The sequence below is a fragment of the Danio rerio genome, chromosome 1, assembly GCF_049306965.1.
Source record: "Danio rerio strain Tuebingen ecotype United States chromosome 1, GRCz12tu, whole genome shotgun sequence".
NCBI lineage: Eukaryota > Metazoa > Chordata > Actinopteri > Cypriniformes > Danionidae > Danio > Danio rerio.
Genome location: NC_133176.1, coordinates 56,431,332 through 56,450,572, shown reverse-complemented (window position 1 = coordinate 56,450,572; position 19,241 = coordinate 56,431,332). Strand labels below are relative to the sequence as shown.

The 19,241-nt window shown below is 36.7% G+C and overlaps 1 protein-coding gene across 34 annotated transcripts in view; it reads right to left on the bottom strand.

Moving 5' to 3' along the window:
- Positions 1-19,241, bottom strand: part of inpp4b (inositol polyphosphate-4-phosphatase type II B) — a 405,814-nt gene that overhangs the window by 136,223 nt on the left and 250,350 nt on the right. For all 34 annotated transcript variants that reach the window (XR_012382279.1, XR_012382281.1, XM_073906014.1 and 31 more), the window contains one exon: positions 9,174-9,321. Coding sequence is in view for 32 of the 34 variants with exons in the window: in XM_073906014.1 (XP_073762115.1) it covers positions 9,174-9,321 (148 nt within the window). In the remaining 2 variants the exon portion in view is untranslated. The remainder of the gene's footprint in view (positions 1-9,173; positions 9,322-19,241) is intronic.

Here is a 19,241-nt window from a genome sequence, read left to right as displayed (position 1 = left end):
GTTTTATGCAGCGGATGTCCCTCCAGCCACAATCCAACACTGGGAAACACCCATACACTCTTACATTCACACGCATAAACTACAGCATATTTATGGCACCTATAGACTGTAGAAGGAAACCGGAGCACCCAAAGGAAACCCATGCCAACATGGGGAGAACATGCAAACTCCTCACAGAAATGCCAACTGACTGAACTGGGGCTCAAACTAGCAACTTTCTTAATGTGAGGCAATCGTGCTATCCACTTCACCAGTGTGTGTTGCCCATCTAAGTACTATGACTAGTACTATTGTCATGAATGGGGTGACACGGGGGCTCAGTGGTTTGCGTCATAGCAAGGTGACTGGTTCGAGCCCCAGTTTACAAGGTCACTGGTTCGAGCCCCAGTTTGCATTCCTGTATGGAGTTTGCCTGTTCTCCCCATGTTGGCATGGGTTTCCTCCGGGTGGTCCGGTTTCCCCCACAGTCTAAACACATGCGCCATAGGGGAATTGAATAAACTGGCTGTAGTGTATGTGTGTGAATGATTGTGTATGGATGTTTCCCAGTACTGGGTTGCAGCTGGAAGTGTATTCGCTGTGTAAAGATCTTTGCCCAAACCCAATGGTTAATTAATTTATATAATTTCAGACATAAACATGAACAATTACAATGAAAATGTGATGCATTTTGATTAGTGAGAGAAATTAATCAAAACATTTGTTACAACATTAAAATCCATCCCTGCAAAAGTGAAACAAATGATGACTGAGAAGTCAAAAAGAGCGAATTTTGACTGCGGTCAGGCCAGTTGTCATTATTGCCGCCAAGGTATTTCGGCGGTCGCTCATACACTGCATATTACGGTAGCAATGTACAGCAAGCTGACAGGGAGGATGACGAGGTCATTTACATTTAAACCCCTGTTATGGAAAATGAAATGGATGCTCTTGGCTGGTGGAAGATGAACAATCTATCCTCCCCAAAACATGCTAAATTAGTCAGATCAGTGCTATGCATCCCGGCCTGTAGCAGCAGCAGTTAAAGGGTATTCAGAGCAGCTCAGCGAGTGCAGAACTGTGCCAAAACCATCTACAGTGTGTTCAATAATGTTCCTCCACAAACACACCTAGCCTAATCTTGATGAATAAGGGATTTTTAAATCATAACTAAATATTAAATCAACCATAAAATCATCAGAGTATATGGTAAAATTGGCATTATTCTTTTAATATTCAGCTTCATCGTCGTCTTAATGCCAGATTGTGAAGAGATGTAGCGAAACAAATCCAGCAGAGCCTTTATCTTACTTTCGTTATTGCCAAATACCCGTCATCATTTAGAATTTATTTTTGTTTAATTTCTTAGGAAAGACTTATTTTTATGTGATTGTTGGCCAATTTAAAGGCTAAGTGTGTGTACATAGGCCTATTTAGAGTGCTGTGATGTTAAGATATTAATGAGGACTTATTTTATTTCTTTGGTCCAACTTCCAAGTGGCCTATAGCCTACGTTTGTTGTAAATAAATGATGTTAAAACCAAGCGGCAACCTCCCGGTCTCCCTCAGGAAGCCAATACGGAAGTAACTAAAACTGCAATTCATCCGAAATTCCGCTAGTCTTGGCCGCTCCTGGCTCCAAAACAGAGCAAATTTCAATTGAGCCCACTGTTATAATGGCCAACTTTACAGCAGAAAAAAAGATGTTTACAGCCTGGTACAAAAAAAGATTTTGGTTAATACAGCTAATATTACCCTTCATGACAACTGTGAGGGGGGTGAATTTTTTTAGAACTCATCCGTTTCCTTTATATTAAGTTATATTAAGTTTGCATAATTAAGGGCGTGGCCACTTGAGTGACAGCTAGGTCTCGTTGGTCGCCGTCACGTCACCTCAGCTGAATCCTGCAGATTAGCCACTGAACTCGGCATATTTATCGTATTTCTGTGTCGTTTTATGTGGCTTCACACAGTCAACTGCCTTTTGGACTTGTTTCCTACAATTATTAGATGGCATGGCATGCTGAGTGCACTTAATTGTGCTCACAAACCATTCACGTGGCCTCCGTTTCCCATGTGAGTAAAGTTATATACTTATATACCATCTCTGTACATGTATTTGTTTTATTTAAGATCATTTATCGTTTATATTTATATTTAGAGCTGTAATGCACTGCAGAATCTGTCAGATTGATTAGCTGTAGGCTCTAGAACAGTCATCTGAAGCGTTGTCATACAGTGTTATGCTGGATTTCATCAATAGTCTTACATTAACTAACACAGACCATATCTGAAGTGTTTGGAAGTAATTTGCCTTTTCCTCCTGTTGAAAAGCGTCATAAGAACAATGTTTAGTGGCTCAATGTGTTACAGCAGTGTTTTTAAAAGTCTAAACACTTTATTGATATAGTATACAGCCAAGCACATGTGGTCCGAATACAACTGAGTCACAGGTGATAAAGTATTAAGAATTTCTCCCAAAGTAAAGTGTGTCTGAATCAGCTCCAAGCTAAATGCCAGCAGGTGTCTGTACCTCCGCTCACTCTCCGCCTCTTTGCCCTTGTTTGGTATCCCGCCTAGGGTGTGATGACGCCCGTACAAAATGGCGACAGTTGGCCGCGCCTACTTGTGGCTTCTTTTGCGCTCTTTAGAAACCTATGGGTGACGTCACGGATACTACGTCCATATATTTTACAGTCTATGGTTAAAACACATAAACGACTCATTCAAGAAAAAAAGCAAGTGAGCTGTGTGCATGTGCACATTTGAATAATATCGGGCAATAAATGAGTTCGGGCTTTTAAAAAGCTGTCAATCAAAATGTACCTGTCAGGCTCGGGACGAATTCTGTCGGGCTGGGGAACTATCGGGCCTAATTTGTATGGCCTGATTACAGCTCTAGTATGCGTATGTTATTTTCCAGTAGTGGTCTATCTGGGCCAAACCATCAAGTTTAACTTTCATAATCAGAAGTCATTTCAAGGTAAATACATAATTAATGAAAAAACACAAGGGTCATCAGAAAGTAATTGGATTGCAAAAACTGAAAACAAAAGAACCAAGTGAGGTCGCCCAATGAGGAAAGTGGATGTGTTTACAGTTGTGGAAAAATGCTACAAAAGCGCATGAAGATTCTGATGGTTTATCAATTAGCTGCAGGACAAATGAAAGCAGAAATGTTGACTGAGGAAATGAAAAGGATGTGATGTTGACTTGAAAACCCTCTGAAGGACACCTTCAGCGAATGACATTGATTTCACAGTGAATGAAGTACAAATACACTACACTACACTACACACACATACACACAACTGTAAACAAACAAGCTCATTCATTGCATTGTGTGAAAGCCATGAGGATCAAACCCTCAGGCTCACAGTAGCAGTTCTGTTGTTGTTGTTGTTTTGAAATAATGTTGGAGAAAAACGAAAAAACACATACAAGTATGAGAATACATTTCAATGCACAAACTACTAGATGTGCAAAAATAAAATGATAAAAATGCCGGATGTGCAGTTCATTTAGTAAAAAGGAGAAAAAGAGCTGCAGTGTTTTCACATGAAGTGATTAGTAGCAATTTTTGTGATAATCTGCACTAGTTTCACAGGAAGTGACGGACATATGCTATTCCAATATTTCAGATTTTATTTTAAAAATCAGATGAGGGATTTTTTTTTTTGGATTGCTCTTGAAAAATTGTTGGTTGGGTTTAGGGAAGTGGGTGGGCGGGTCTTTTGTGTTCATAAGTGAAAAATAAGTAAATCGTGACAGAAATGTCATTTTTAAATCAACTAACCTTTTAATATTATACATTAAAGCAAGGTAAATACATTCATGAGTTGTATTTACAAAATAAAAAGTGTCAATTATTTCAGACTGACAGGAGAAACAATGCATGGATAGATGGAAAGCTGTATATATAAGCTCAGCAAACACCACTAATGATGAAACATCAGCATCGTGCTGTGTTTTCCACTCTCCGAATGAGTTCTGAATTGCACGCAATTGTGGTTAAAGCAGGGTCAACAAAAGCAGCTGAGCAGGGCTTAAAGGTGAACGCGGTGCTCGGGCTGATAATTAGACGTCGAGGGACAGAAATGGCAGCTGGATTTACCTGTCTGCAGGTGCTCGGGCCAAACGGACGCTCTGAATAAAGCACACATGATGATAATAATTGCTTAGCAGGGCTTGATCTATGGGAGCTGCAGTCGGGGAATGTTTCACTGTTGTTAATGATCTCAGATTCTTCAACGGCCAAACACACACACACAGAGCTTAAGACCCTCAGATGGAGATGAAAACACGTCTATGCTAATATCTGAAGACTCTCTGAGATAATGGTGCGGTGAGAAGTGTTTTTTGCATGTGTGTAAAAGATGAAGCTCTCGGGGAAAAAAGCGAGAACAAGAAACAAAGAGGGAATTAAGCGGGGAGTTTTTTTCAGCGTCTTGTTTTGCTGAGAGAAAACAAGCTCACAAATGGTTTACGCTTGTCAACACTTGTTTCGCCTCAAGCGCTGGGAATGGACAAAAAAGCTGAAATCTGAATCCGTTTGATTGAAATTGTGGGGGAAAATCTTACTGTGAAATAAATGTTTTTCTTGAATACGCAGTGGGCAAAAATATTGGCACCCCTAAAAACTCAAGTGAAAAATCTCTAAAATAGAATCCGTTCATATTTACAGTTTTTCATCCATCAGGATGGGATTTTTCACTTGAACACAAAAGAAGATATTTTGTCGCTTTCGACAAAAACGTCTGCTAAATGACTTATTTTAATGTAATTTCCATGACTTTTCCAAAACCTTGTGGGTTTTTTTGTTTTTCCAAAACTTTTCCAGACCTGGAAAATGCCATGTAAATATTCCATGACTTTTACAGGTTTTCCATGACCGTATGAACCCTGTTAATAATAAGATAAAAACTAAAGCAGTAAAAAAAGGGTATTAATCAAGAATTTCCCATCAAATGGAGATTTCTGGTCAGTATAAAATATGTTTTAGGGGGTAAGTAATTTTTGCAGTTTTTGCATTCGTGAATCCACCAGAAGCTGCTTTGTAAGCTTTTTCAGATCTCAATTTTCTCTCGCGAGTGCCATTCGTGCCTGCTGTTCTCACATAAATCCACCAGAAGCTACTGTTTTCTGACTGACCGGCCAACTGATCTCCCCACCCACCTCCTTCCCTAAACCCTACCGAAAGTGTTTTCAAAAGCACCAAGTAACCTAATCGCCCACTTCCTTATACCCAACCGACAGTGTTTTCAAAAGGAATCCAGAAAAAGGCCCTCATGGCCTCCTAATTTTTACCATATTTTCAGATTTTACCACGTTCTCACCCTGCTATTTACTTGTTTATTTATTTTTTTCTTTTGCTTATATTAACCTGCTTTATGGTACAGCTTTTTGTTGAACTCAAACCCCTTCGTCACGGTCAACTCCTCTCTGCATCTCAAGTCCTCTGACGTACATGGTGAGCTACCGGGCAAGCTGGTAATAGTGGAAAAACCATTCACATGGAGGTAAGCAGTCAGCTGGTAGCGCTAAAAGTAACAGAAGCCTTTGGCGGCTTCATACCACCCCGTATAGTTCATTTTAAAGATGAAATGCAGTTAGATGCACCTCTGGCTTTATAATTTGCACTCTCCAGAAATATATACAGGGGTACGTATCCACAATGAGCCTGTATTGAAGAAAACTAGCAAAATTCTAGAAATTACAGATGTTATTTACTCTACTTCACATGTAATGTATATTTGTAGACTTTAAGATGCATTTCCTTAAATATAAAGGACTATTTCTGCTTGCCATTTGGATTTGTAATGGTACAATTAGTCAATTATGTGTGGAGTTTGCATGTTCTCCCTGCGTTCGCGTGGGTTTCTTCTGGGTGCCCCGGTTTTCCCCCCACAGAGATGGGTTGCGGCTGAAAGGGCATCCGCTGCGTAAAAACTTGCTGGATAAGTTGAGGGTTCATTCTGCTGTGGCGACCCCTGATTAATAAAGTAACTAAGCCAACAAGAAAATGAATGAATGAATGAGTTTACTTGCTTATTTGCTTTCCCAAAGCAGCTTCACAAAACATGCACAGCATTACATTACAGTCAAAACGTATAAGGAGTTGTGCATAGGGCAGGTAAATAAAGCATATTTCAATCCCAAATGAATAAATTCCCAAACATTTCCTGTTGCATTCTAACTTTTACTGCATCATCCACATCAACAGCACATCTGACTCAACCCTATAGACACCAATCAGCATCTTCTTAAAGCCCTGTATTTCCATCACTGGAGTGTATTACTGACTGCTGTGCTCTTGTTCTTTTCACCTTGCTTCTCTATTTGTCTCAGATTTCCTCTGTAAGGCTCAGGTAACAGCGAGATGGAGGTAAAATGAAGGAAAGCAGGAGAGGGTGAGGACAGGCGCTCTCCTTTGAAGTGTTAAACATCCTTGAATAATTTAGTGCAGGCTAAGTATAGCTCTAAAACAGCCATTTCCATCTCTGAAATAAACCCGCGCGCAGCATCTTGCTCATACGGCCTTTTTTTTCTCTGACTCCTTCTTCTAAACAATCCTAGTTTCATCCAATTCTGCTCGTGAACTGGTTTTTCTAGAAGCATCAGGGATCTTATGAGTCAGAGGATTCATATCACAGTAGAACAGCCTGCGTCTGTGAGACTTTCATACAGACAATTTACACTGAACCACTGTATACATCTGACTCCATCCTGACCACAAACTATTACTGGTATATATAGGGAATTGTTAAAATTATTGTCACCCTTTAAGTATGAAACAAACTAATTTAATGTACAAAAGAAGGAAAAGTATATCTAATGGTGAGTAAATTATGACAATATAATTTTGTGGAGAACTGTATATATACAGTGGGGGAAACACGTCACCATTTTTCTCAGAAAACATATTTTTAAAGGTGCCGTTGACTTAGTATACACAAAGAAAACAACACTAATTAAATTAAATTAAATTAAATTAAATTACAAATGAAGTTATGTGTAATAAAATGAATTGACACAGGAAAAAGTATTGAACACATGGAGAAAGGAAGGTGTAGAAAAGCAGTGAAAGCCCAGACAGCAGCTGAAATCTTTCAGTAGTTCTTCAGCAACCCTATGCCCTTACTCACTGTAAATGAATATTAGCTACATTAGCAGGTCCAAAACACAGTCAAGGAATCTCTCAAATGCTTTTTAGAGAAAGAAAATCGAGCTGTAGAATGGCCCAGCCAATCACCTGATGTAAATCCAATATAAAATACAAAATAAAGCTCAGATTTGATAGACGAGACCCACAAAACCAACAAGACTTTGACACTCTGTTGAGTGTACAATCACCACAAAAGCCTTTTCTATAAAGTATTATAAATTTAAGATATTTTCTAATGTTTTTATTGTTGTTTTAAGTGCAAATCAAATGTTGATACTGTCATGCATGTATTCTGGGACTGTGACATGATTAAGACATTCTGGAAAGAAATCCACAAATTACTTCAGAAGATTATTGCTAAATCTCTAGGTATTTATCTTCTAAATTGTAAAACTGCTTTACACCTTAGTCAAGGACTAGAATCTGTGGTACAGTTTTGTACGTATTTAGCAAGAAAAGTTATTCTGTTGTGGTCATCTCACAACATTCCTTCGGTCAATGTCTTTAGTCAATATTAGTCTGCATCATTTAGCCGGGAACCGGAAACACTCCTCGAAAGACATTTTTAACGGCATATGCGCTTATGTTAGTCTGTTTTTATTATTCCCAGGGTTATTTTTATTCAGTTTTTAAATTAATTTCAGTAATATTATTGACTAATATGAAAATATTTATCTGATTTATTTACAATATAGTTTGTAAAGTAATATCGTCTGTCTATTAGTAGATATATTATATGAGAGACTTGCTTTGTTTACTAAATAAAGTGGATCTAATTAGATTTGCATTGTAAACATTAAATACAAGTTAAAAATTTGTTACTTTTTATTTCATATATTGAGGTTTTAGCTATGATACTCCCAAATCATTCCAAATCACTCACAAAAAATCCGCAGATTTTTAACAACATTATCAGAGTTATCAAAGAAAGCAACAAATGTCCGCATACTCCATCAGGCCGTATTTATGACTTGCGTGAAAAATCTGATGATTTCAGGCATATCTGGAATTCTCTATGGGAGTTTTTAGAGAATTTATAATGAAAGACTTTTTTAAATTAAATCAATCAATCAATCAATCAATCAATCAATCAATCAATCAATCAATCAATCAATCAATCAATCAATCTATCTATCTATCTATCTATCTATCTATCTATCTATCTATCTATCTATCTATCTATCTATCTATCTATCTATCTATCTATCCATCCATCTATCCATCTATCTGTCTGTCTGTCTGTCTGTCTGTCTATCTATCTATCTATCTATCTATCTATCTATCTATCTATCTGTCTGTCTACGTATCTATCTATCTATCTTTATTATTTATTTATTTATTTATTTATTTATTTATTTATTCATTTATTTATTTATTTATTTATATTTGTTAATTTTACCCTTCACAAAAAAATTTAAATTACTAGCTGATGGACAATTGTATAATAGATGGCCATATTCTTGTATATGATGACATGAGACCACTGTTCTGTCATTGCAAATCTTTAAATAAATGTTTAAAAATAATAAATAAATAAATACGTTGCAGCAGTTCAGTATTTTCTCCTTGTGTCATTCTATTGTTATCACACATAAATCATTTTTCAGATTTTTTTTGTTTTGATAAATTTTTATGTTTGCATTGTTTGTGTTTTTACCAAAATCTGCTTTAATTCCATGTCAACAGCTGCTTCAGCTGATTATTCCCAGGAAAAATTAACATGACATGTTCAATACTTTCCCCCACTGTATGTTGGGTTCCACACAATTGATTTGTGTTGGTACAAAATGAAAGAATTAGGTTAACTTTTTAGTTTTTACAACCTGAAGTGGATTGAACATAAAACAATTAGGTTGTCCCCCTAAAATCTCCAGAATTGTGTTGTTTCAGCTCATTTTAAATGAGTAGTTTGAACTAAAAGCAAACATAATTTGTTTTTGAGTGTATGCAGCAGTTTTGGTGCCGCCACAATACTTTTCTCTCCTTCTTTACTCTTTCCCAGCGTCCTCTGCTCGCTCTGAAGTCTTACCTGCAGGTGTCCTCCTGAATGCAGAGGCCAATGAGCTGCTTCGGGATGCTGAAGGACAGTGTACACTCCGCCATCTGTTCCCGCACCAGCATCCATTTACTGTCCACCGTCTGAAACCGGTAGACCTTGCACACTGCATTCTGAAACACTAGCGGACAGAGAAACAAAGCCAGAGATTAAAGTTGGCATCAAATGGAACTTATGATAGTTTTTTCTATCCAACTGTAAAACTATATATGATAGCCATTGTCCGCCAAGACAGGTTGAGTGTTGGTTTGCACATGCTAAAGTCATGCTAAAAACACGCTAAAAATGCTAACAACATGCTAAAAATGCTAACAACATGCTAAAGACACGCTAAAAATGCTAACGACATGCTAAAGTCACGCTAAAAAGGCTAACAACATGATAAAGTCATGCTAAAAATGCTAACGACATGCTAAAATCACGCTATGCTAATTCCAAAGCACTTCAGTAACACTTTAGTTTAGGTCACAATATTGAAAAACCATTAACTAACATTAACTATCTTAATAAACCACTAACGAGCTGTTTATTAATAGTTAGTAAGGTAGAAGTTGGGTTTAGGTTTTGGGTAGGATTAAGGATGCAGAATAAGATACTACTACTTTATAAGTACTAACAAACAGATAATTTCTTAATAATAGGCAGGTAATAAGCCAGTGTTGCAACCGGTTCATTGTTTTTTTTTCTCGACACCTCAGTGCATCAGCTCTAAACCAGGATTGAAGTGGTTGTTCATATAAATTATAATGCACTATATGAACACATTATTGTAGTTGTTGTAACCTCCGTCTATGCAAATAAGGCAAGCTGGATGGACACATTTATGTATTTGGCTTATGATCTCCGTCTATGCAACCTATGGTGCAATGCTCTAACACAATGGATTTGCTGTGTTTTGATGCCGATGTAAATTTGCAAAGCTGTTAACATTAAAGGCACACAATATACAATATTGTTCATTGTACAATATTCAAAAACCACAAGAACAGTGTAACATATTTTGCTGACTTATGTACTTATTTAATCTCAAACGCTTTGAAGAATGTTCACATTCACAGAAATAAGCAATTTTAGCTAGTGAGATTGAGCCTGTGTTTAGTTCTTACATTTCCGTTTGGTTTTATAGAAAACAGGTGAACAGCAAAGATGCCTTAAAATGTTTTGTGTTTTATTAATGTATTTAATCTGATAAAACAGTGTTGTGTCTACTCGTGTGATCATGAGCAGAAAACTACAGTAGATGTGGTGGACAGTGGCATTATAAAAGTTTCTTTCAAAATATGGCAATGCTCTAAGAAGAGTGCCACCTTAAACAAAGACATGCTGATTTTTAAGTTAATAAGGTCAACACTTTCATATTATAGTGTCTCCAATTGGCTTAAATTTTTTTAACTGTGACCTCAGATTGAGCTCATCAACTGTGTATAAAAGTGCAACTATCTTTTGCTTTTAAGACTAATAGCCATTTTTAGTTCATTTGATCTCATCCCACTTCAAACTTTTTTGGTGTCCTATCACAAAAAAGGACCAGAGATTCTGCTCAAAATCTTCCTTAGTGTTCTCCTGAAGAAAAAAGGGACCTACATAGATGACCTGTGGGTGAGTAAATGAACAGGAAATTTGCAGTTTTGGGTGAACTAACCTTTTAACTGTTAATTTACAGGCCCTAGAAAATGTCTATGCACTGGTTTGGTTAAATGTGATCAAATCTGACACATGCATTCAGTTCAAGCACTCCAGCGCTGTAAAACACTTCAGTCTGCAACTAATGATTTAGAAGTTTTGAGCGATTTCCACATTAGATTGCTGTAAGTGCCACTGTCTGCCAAACTGTCAGTTTAATTTGCATGGTGACTGTAAGACATGGTCATTTCTCCACGTGTTTACGTGTGATCTTTTTGTTTTAGTATTATGAATAACACCTTTAAATAGTTGCCTTTTGTCAATATAGTTTAAGTCAAAGTTATTCGTCTGCTTCTGTGAATTTCTTTTTTTTTTTTCAAAATTTTTCCCTAATGATGTTTAACAGAGCAAGGAATTTTTCCTGTAAATTTTTTTCTTCTGGAGAAAATTTTGTTTGTTTTATTTTGGCTAGAATAAAAGCAGTTCTTAATTAAAACAATTTTAAGGTCAATATTATTAGCTCCCTTAGGGGCCGATTACACCGAACGTGCTTTTATGTTACAAAAACGCGAGGCACACCACTGCCTTTTTTTGTTCACAAGAACTGGATCAGCTGGGTATTGTCTACGAATGTTGCTGTTGATATTAATATAATTTTAATATTTAATAATATTGCAATATTCAAAATTTATGAAGTCCAGATAACAGCAACCACAAGTCTCTCCTCCATCTTCAGAAGTCTCCATTGTTGACTTGACAACATAAACACTGCAGGCACCTCAATGGAAACCCCACCACTGCTTTCATTTGATTAGAGGATGAAAAAGAGGAGACTGACGTAGCTCATTTTTTCCGCTCAGAGTTGACTTATTTTTAATAGCGAGCGCACAGCGCGCAATGGCAAAAACAGCGCAGCAGGCAGTTAAAAAGTGAGGTGCGCAGGGTGCATAAGCAGCGCGCAAAACACTTGCGGCCATTAGTAAATCATAAAAAAAAAAACGTCTCTCAATGCAGAAATTGCGTTCGATGTGATCGGCCCCTTAGGCAGTATTATTTTTTGATCGTCTACAGCAGTGGTTCCTAAAGTGGGGGTCAGGACCCCCTGGGGGGTCATAGCGGAGTGAGTGAGGGTCGTCTAGTGATTTGTAAAAACCAGACAAATTTTATTAAACTATTAGTAGTACCTCACTTTACCCATATCCTAAAAAAAGTGTAAAAAAAAAAATAAAATAAAAAATAAATCAACCTTTCTTTTTTTTTTTCTATCGGATTGCGCCCCTGGAGTGATTATAGATTATCTATTTAAATAGATTAACAAGACAGCAATAACATTATCTGCAGCAGCTCAACATTTTTTAAGCACTATGATAAGCTTTCTGACACCTTTTCGACACGCACATACATATTATAAATTTATAAATATTTAGAAAATTATAACACATTATAACAAATACACAGCACAACAGAATGTGGAGGATGATCTTCGAGTGGCGGTCTCTAAAATGACACCAATAACGTCCCTTGTTGTGCTCCACACATTGTGCCGTTCCTTCATATAAGTGCTTATCATGTTGAAATTAAACAAAATTATAAATTACTATTAAAAAATACATGGAATTGTCAATATGCTTGTGTTTATATAGGCCTATTGGTGTGTATATTTAGCATTAGTTTAACCACCTCTGAGGATAGTGGGGGTCGCGAGCCCCTGATATTGTTATTTTGGGAGTGATGGGCTGAAAAAGTTGGGAACCCCTGGTCAACAAAACAATCCACTGTTATACAATGACTTGCCTAATGAACCTAATGAACCTAGTTAAACCTTTAAATGTCACTTTAAGGTGAATACTAGTATCTTGAAAAATATCTAGTCTAATTTACTGTCATCATGACAAATATAAAATAAATCAGTTATTAGATATGAGTTATTAAAACTATTATGATTTGAAATGTGCTGAAAAATGTCTTTCCTCCGTAAATAGAAATTGGGGGGGGGAAATATACAGGCTAATAATTCTGACTTCAACTGTATCACACAAGGCAATTGGACCCTATTTATTCTGCTCTCTAGTGTCTGTCAGATGACAGAAGCAGCGCTTTATACGAGCCGCATGTTTACACTATATCATATAGCTTTTAAAGGGTGGCTTCTACTTTCCACTGCACTCCTGAAAGTGCTTAACGATCAGCTAACTGAAGTCCTGTGAAGAGAGACGGAGGGGAAAGCATTTGTAGATAGCCGTGAATGAGACGGCAGAACGTGTTTAATGCTCTTATCAGAAGTGAGGCGGCGGCGGCAGAACTTATTTCCTCTGCAGCATGAAATCTGGCTTCTCGCTCCACAAGCGATTCGACGGAGCAGACCGGACCTGAGTGGAAATCCGCAAGTGTCACCCGAGCACTTACTTGATGCTTTTCCTCATGCTAAATAGTGCCGCTTTCATCGTTTGTGATCGTTGTGGTTGAAGCATGCAAACAGACAGGGGCAAAAGAGTTTACTGTAACTCCAGTAAGAGTTTAAGGAATGGGTTTTAAAACATGATACGGGTACAGTTGAAGTCACCATTAATCATTAACCTCCTGTAAATGTTTTTTTCTTTTTCAAATATTTCCCAAATGAGGTTAAACAGAGCAAAGAATTTTGACAGTACTTTCTATAATATTTTTCTTCTGGAGAAAGTCTGATTTGTTTTATTTCAGCTAAAATAAAAGCTGTTTTTTAAACCATTATAAGGTTAATATTATTAGCCCCCTTAAGCTTTATATTTTTTCTATTGTCTACAGCAGTGATCCTCAACCACCGGGCCGCAGATCGGTACCAATCTGTGGAACAATTGGTACCGGGCCACATGAGAAATCATAGATTATTTCTGTAGAAAATATTCCCCCTGCAACTTGGTTTCTTCCACTCACCCCCGCCATCTCACGTGAAATGGACTATGCCAAAATCCACCACGGAGCAAGAAGAACGATAGAATATAGCTCAGTGGTGGTTGTTGATAGTTTAAAGTTATAAAACAGATATTATAGAGTCCAAATCAGCAGAGCATTTAAGGATTGTGCATATATGTGTGCGTGCATCTCTTAGTAAGTACCCGAAATCATTGCAATATGTATCTATATGAAGTTTCACATAATCATACTCATTAGGGCTGTGACATGCCAATGCATACATTTAATTCGACTATACGTTTGTATTACTGTTAATATGTTCGTCAGTTGAAATGTTTGGCACAGATGTTTTGTATTTGATGCATATAAACCTTGATTGAAGCATAATCAGACCGCGATAGTGCAACTAGCGCATGCGCACTGAGTTGTTCATGATTAACCTGGATGCACGAGCGCAACAGCTGTGTTCACGTGAAGCCCCGCCACACCGGTCTTGGTAAAATTGACAACCGTTGACCGGTCCGCGGTGATAAAAAGGTTGGGGAGCACTGATCTACAGAACAAACCCCTGTTATACAATGACTTGCCTAATTAACCTAGTTAAGCCTTTGACATGTTTATGCGCATACTCGAACCAAAATATAGCAACACTAAACCAGAAAAAATAAATAAATAAAATATGGTCATGCAAACAAATATGTACAATAACATCACAGGTGTAAAAACAAAAACAAAATATTTGAAATGAATTCGATTATTAATCTATACCTATAGTCGGAAGGAAAATGTTACTTACAGAGCAGGAATCTATTTTAGAAATATTTCGCTTTCTTAAATAGTCTAGAAGAGGACCCAGAGATTTACAGAAGTTATTAGATATTCCTTTCATTGTGTCTGATTGTCTCTAGCTTAAGAAAATTAATAATGTTTTATTCCGGAATCAATGGGTGGAGGGTGTAGGTGATTTCCAATTAAATATAACATTACATCTTGCCAGGGATGTTTAAAAAGCTACAACAAGTCTTATATTTGAGGATAACTTTAATGTTAGAGGACTGAGAAATAGTTGAGCTAAATAGAGCTGTATTAGCCAGAGGTTTAATGTGAATATAATATAATATAATATAATATAATATAATATAATATAATATAATATAATATAATATAATTAATATATTATAATATAATATAATATAAAATAATCTAAAAAATATAATATAATATAATATAATATAATATAATATAATATAATATAATATAATATAATATAATATAATATAATATAATATCTAAATGCATTTTTATTATTATAATATTATTTTATAATTTATTAATTAATATTAGTGTTGCAATATAATATAATATAATGTAATATAATATAATATAATATAATATAATATAATATAATATAATTTAATATAATATAATATAATATAATATAATGTTATTTATATTATTGTACTATTATTTTATTATTTATTAATTAAAATTAGTGTTGCAATATAATATAATATAATTTAAATTATTTATATTATTATTTTATTATTTATTTATTTATTTATATTAGTGTTGCAATATAATATAATATAATATATTTAGAAATATTTATAGGCTTTTATTTTTATTATTTGTTTATTAGTTTATTAATTTTATTGTTGTTAAAAGGTTGTGCTAACATAAATAAACAAAAAAAAAAAAAAAATTATAACTCTAAATCTGTAAAAAGCACAAAAAAGCTAGCTCATGTCCACAAAACTTTTTTTTTAATCATATAACCCGTCCTCACTGGCAGCACAGACCGCAGAAAGACGATGAAGGCAGAGACAGATGGACGAATGACCTCCAGAGCAGGAGAAGTGGACACAAAAAGCCCCAGTTCTTCAGAGCAGAGGATTAACCTCTGACTCCGCCCTCCAATCCAGAGGCCAATCAGAGCGCAGTTTGTCTCGAGCTCCAGCTCTTAGGGAAATCAGTTTGAGTGTTGAAGCACAGCAGAAGTCAGAGGTCGGGGTGACGAGGACAAATTTCATTAGTCAGTCTTCCAAAAGCGGCACGCAGACTAACATGCTTTGACAAGCAGCTGCGTGACTGAAACAACAGCGCCACAATGACATTCAGCACGGTTACAGATACACCAACAAATGAACACCGATACCAGGATAACAGCAAACACCCTGCCGTTTCCCACTTCACCTCCATCCATCACGTCAGAGCAGCTCATAAATAAAGAAATGACCTTCCTGCAGAGTTTCTTTCTCAGAGAACTTTTTCTTTTAGGTCTATTCACTCACTAATGATCAGTCCTTCCAGGATTTTGCCATTGGAAAATCTTTACATGCAACTGCATTTAACAACCAGGAACATAATGCAAAATACAGAGACGCTTGCCATTATTTTTAAATGAAACTCTTTTAATCTGGATTATTCATTCATTCATTCCTTTTTCTTTGGCTTAATCCCTTATTTATTAAAGGTCGTCACTGAGCAATGACCCACCGACTATTTCAGTCTTCCAGTAGAGGAAAAAACACATACACAAACTCTCAAGAACATGCAAACTCCACACAGAAATGCCAACTGGCCCAACCAGTACTCGAACCAGCGACCTTCTTGCTGTGTGGTGACTGTGCCACCGTGCCGCATAATTTTGAATACTTTCGACTTTTAGTGACTTTATACACTTTACATAGTGAGAATACATTCATAAATTAAGAGAATAGGCAACATAAAATAAGCAGTGTTTGCGAAAGTTACTCTTAAATGTACTGCATTACAACCGTGTACTAAATCTGCCACTTAGTTCCTTTAATAAAAGAAGTGTGTTACATTACTTTTGCATTATTAGTATTTTTTTTTTCACCCTGACAGGGCCTTTTTGTTTATATTAATTATATAAAAACATATTTGTGAGAATTGTAAAGGCGCTTTACACAAAAGGTGAAATTTTAGACCAGATGCATGAAAAAAAGTTTGCATTTTAGTTTTTATTTATTTTATGAAGTACTAAATGAGCAGTTTTTATTCGATGTTTGGCGTAATCTCCATTGAAACAAAAAGACAGGGCGGGACATACAGTAGCTCCTGCCTATTTAAAAAAAACAGCTCCTGGGGTGTGAATAATTATGGTCAGGGGTATGAATAAATATGGCCTGGGGTATGAACAATTTTGGGGTTAACTGTATATATACTAGGGGTTGCACTGACTAGTCGACTGGTTGACCTTACGGGTGTACTCATACTAGGTACGGTTGCCTTAAACTGTGCCGAAGCGCGCTTGTCCCCCCCTCCTCCGACAGCTTGCACTCACACTGCATTTTTTACCTTTCGAGCCAGACCACGCTTACGTCATTTATGATGCAACTGTTCTGTTTAACAGTAGAGAAGCGCTCTCGCTCAGCACAGTGGACGTTGCTTTAGTTAAATTGTTTTGTATCAGTTTAGTCGTTTGGGATGCAGTGACACACAGCCAAATATTTTGCCGGACAGATCCATCACTTTTGACGCTTATAAATAATCATAAAAGTCCTCGTGCTGCAGATATTAGGAGGTTTGCTGAAGATGCAGCTGTTGTGCAGTGAGGGGTTTGCATCTTTAACAAACTATGACAGTTTGTGTTAATTATAAAGTAAGAATGATTAATAAATCCATATGAAACAGTCCCTTAAAGGGTCACGAAACACCAAAACACATTTTTTGAGCTGTTGACAGTCGTATATGTGTCCCACACTGCTAAAAACACTATTAGGACACCTATATTTCACTAAAATGTGTAAATTGGTTGTTTTTGCGTTATTTCAAGCAAATTCGTACTTCCTGTTTGAAACGAATTTTTGAAGCTGCGTCACGGTCATGACATAATAGTGTGTATTCCAGCGTGCAGACTGGACGTCTGTGCCAGAGTGAGTCTTATTACGTCTTACAGTGTGATGCATTAATGCATGAGTAAGGCTTGGTTCAAACCAATCAGCGCGCTCTATTTTGCAACTTCATTAATATTCATTAGCGTCACTGTTTACACCAGAGACGCCACGTTGTGTTGGCAAAACAAGCGTGGAGTGTTGCTTTTATAGTTTGCTGCAGTTAAGTTTCGTTTTCCTTTTCTCTCTGTGAGAGCTCAGAGCAGTTCCTCGAATCAAATATCGCGTTTGTCGCGAGAGGCATGAATGAATTCCCTGAATGAAAGAGCCAAACTGCAGTTAAAGTCCACCATTTAATAATCTGGCAAATAATTCAACTACAGATGTCCATGTAGGTGAAACACAATGACTGTAAAAAATACACCATCACTTTCTCGTGTGTGTATTTTGACTGAAACTCGCGCGTGCCCAAATAGACACTCCCACACCATCCCACTTTAGTTCCTCCGACACTCCCCCCTAAACAGAGCTGGACACGCCCGCTTTTCTGACTTTTTCCAAAGTAGAGGTGTGAAAACACCCTGCTGAAACGAGGGGGTTTCATGGCCCTTTAAAAGTGACGTTGCGTCTTCAGGTTTGTGCTCAGACATGCTTTGCACTAACACTACAAGCGTACCGCAACAAAGCCCAACCAAATTGCGCTCTGGCACACGTTTTTTAACAAGGCCAGGGCAGGACAACTGAATTGCACCAGGGCCTGATTTGGAGCAGCTTTTTTACCCACACATCATAAAGGTAAAATCTGCGTCTGAGCAGAGAGTCGGCTTATAGCCTTAGTCTTTCATGCGTTATGTTGTTATGAAATAACTTACCATGTATACATGTTTAATATACTGTGTTGACTGCATTTATTTTGCACTAAAATAAGCCTGTGCTAATGTTGCGCTACAAACTAAATGAACAGTGTTGACAATGCATTAGTTTTCCACTAAAATTAGTCATTGGTAATGTTGAACTGTTTTTGCAACGTGTTATGAGCTGTCAAACAGCATGTGTATTTGTATTTCCTGCAAATATACAGCTAATTGTGGCGTGTTGCTTCTGTTTTAATAATGATGTCACCAGCGTCTAGTCGACATCGACTCGACTTTAACAACATGAAAATCAACTTCCAAAAATCTGAAGTCGTTCAATCCCTAATATATACATACATACATCACATTTAATTAAGCGCTATAGTAAGTATTCATGTTTCAACATTATATAAAGAAAAAGGTTTCTCGGATAATATTTTGTAGTTATAAATACTTTACTATTTACTTGAAAAAGTAATCTGATTATGTAACTTTAAGTTACTTGTAATGCATTACCCCCCAAAAAATACAACTTGACCCTACTGTTGTGTGCAAAACAACACAAAAATCACTGCATTACATGTCATTTTAGGTCGGAAAAATGTCGCACAAAATCCTAGAGTGACTGAATAATGTATAAAACTATATCTTGACGCATTCCGGCTCTCTTTTCTTCACTGTGTAAAACATATTTGCATTGACTAAATTGAAATGGCATGAAAAGCAGGCGCTTCCCCCAGTGCAGTTTATCCAGCTCTGTTACCTGAGGTAATTAAGGTAATGAGCTGCACTTGACGCCACCGCCGGCTGTTGTT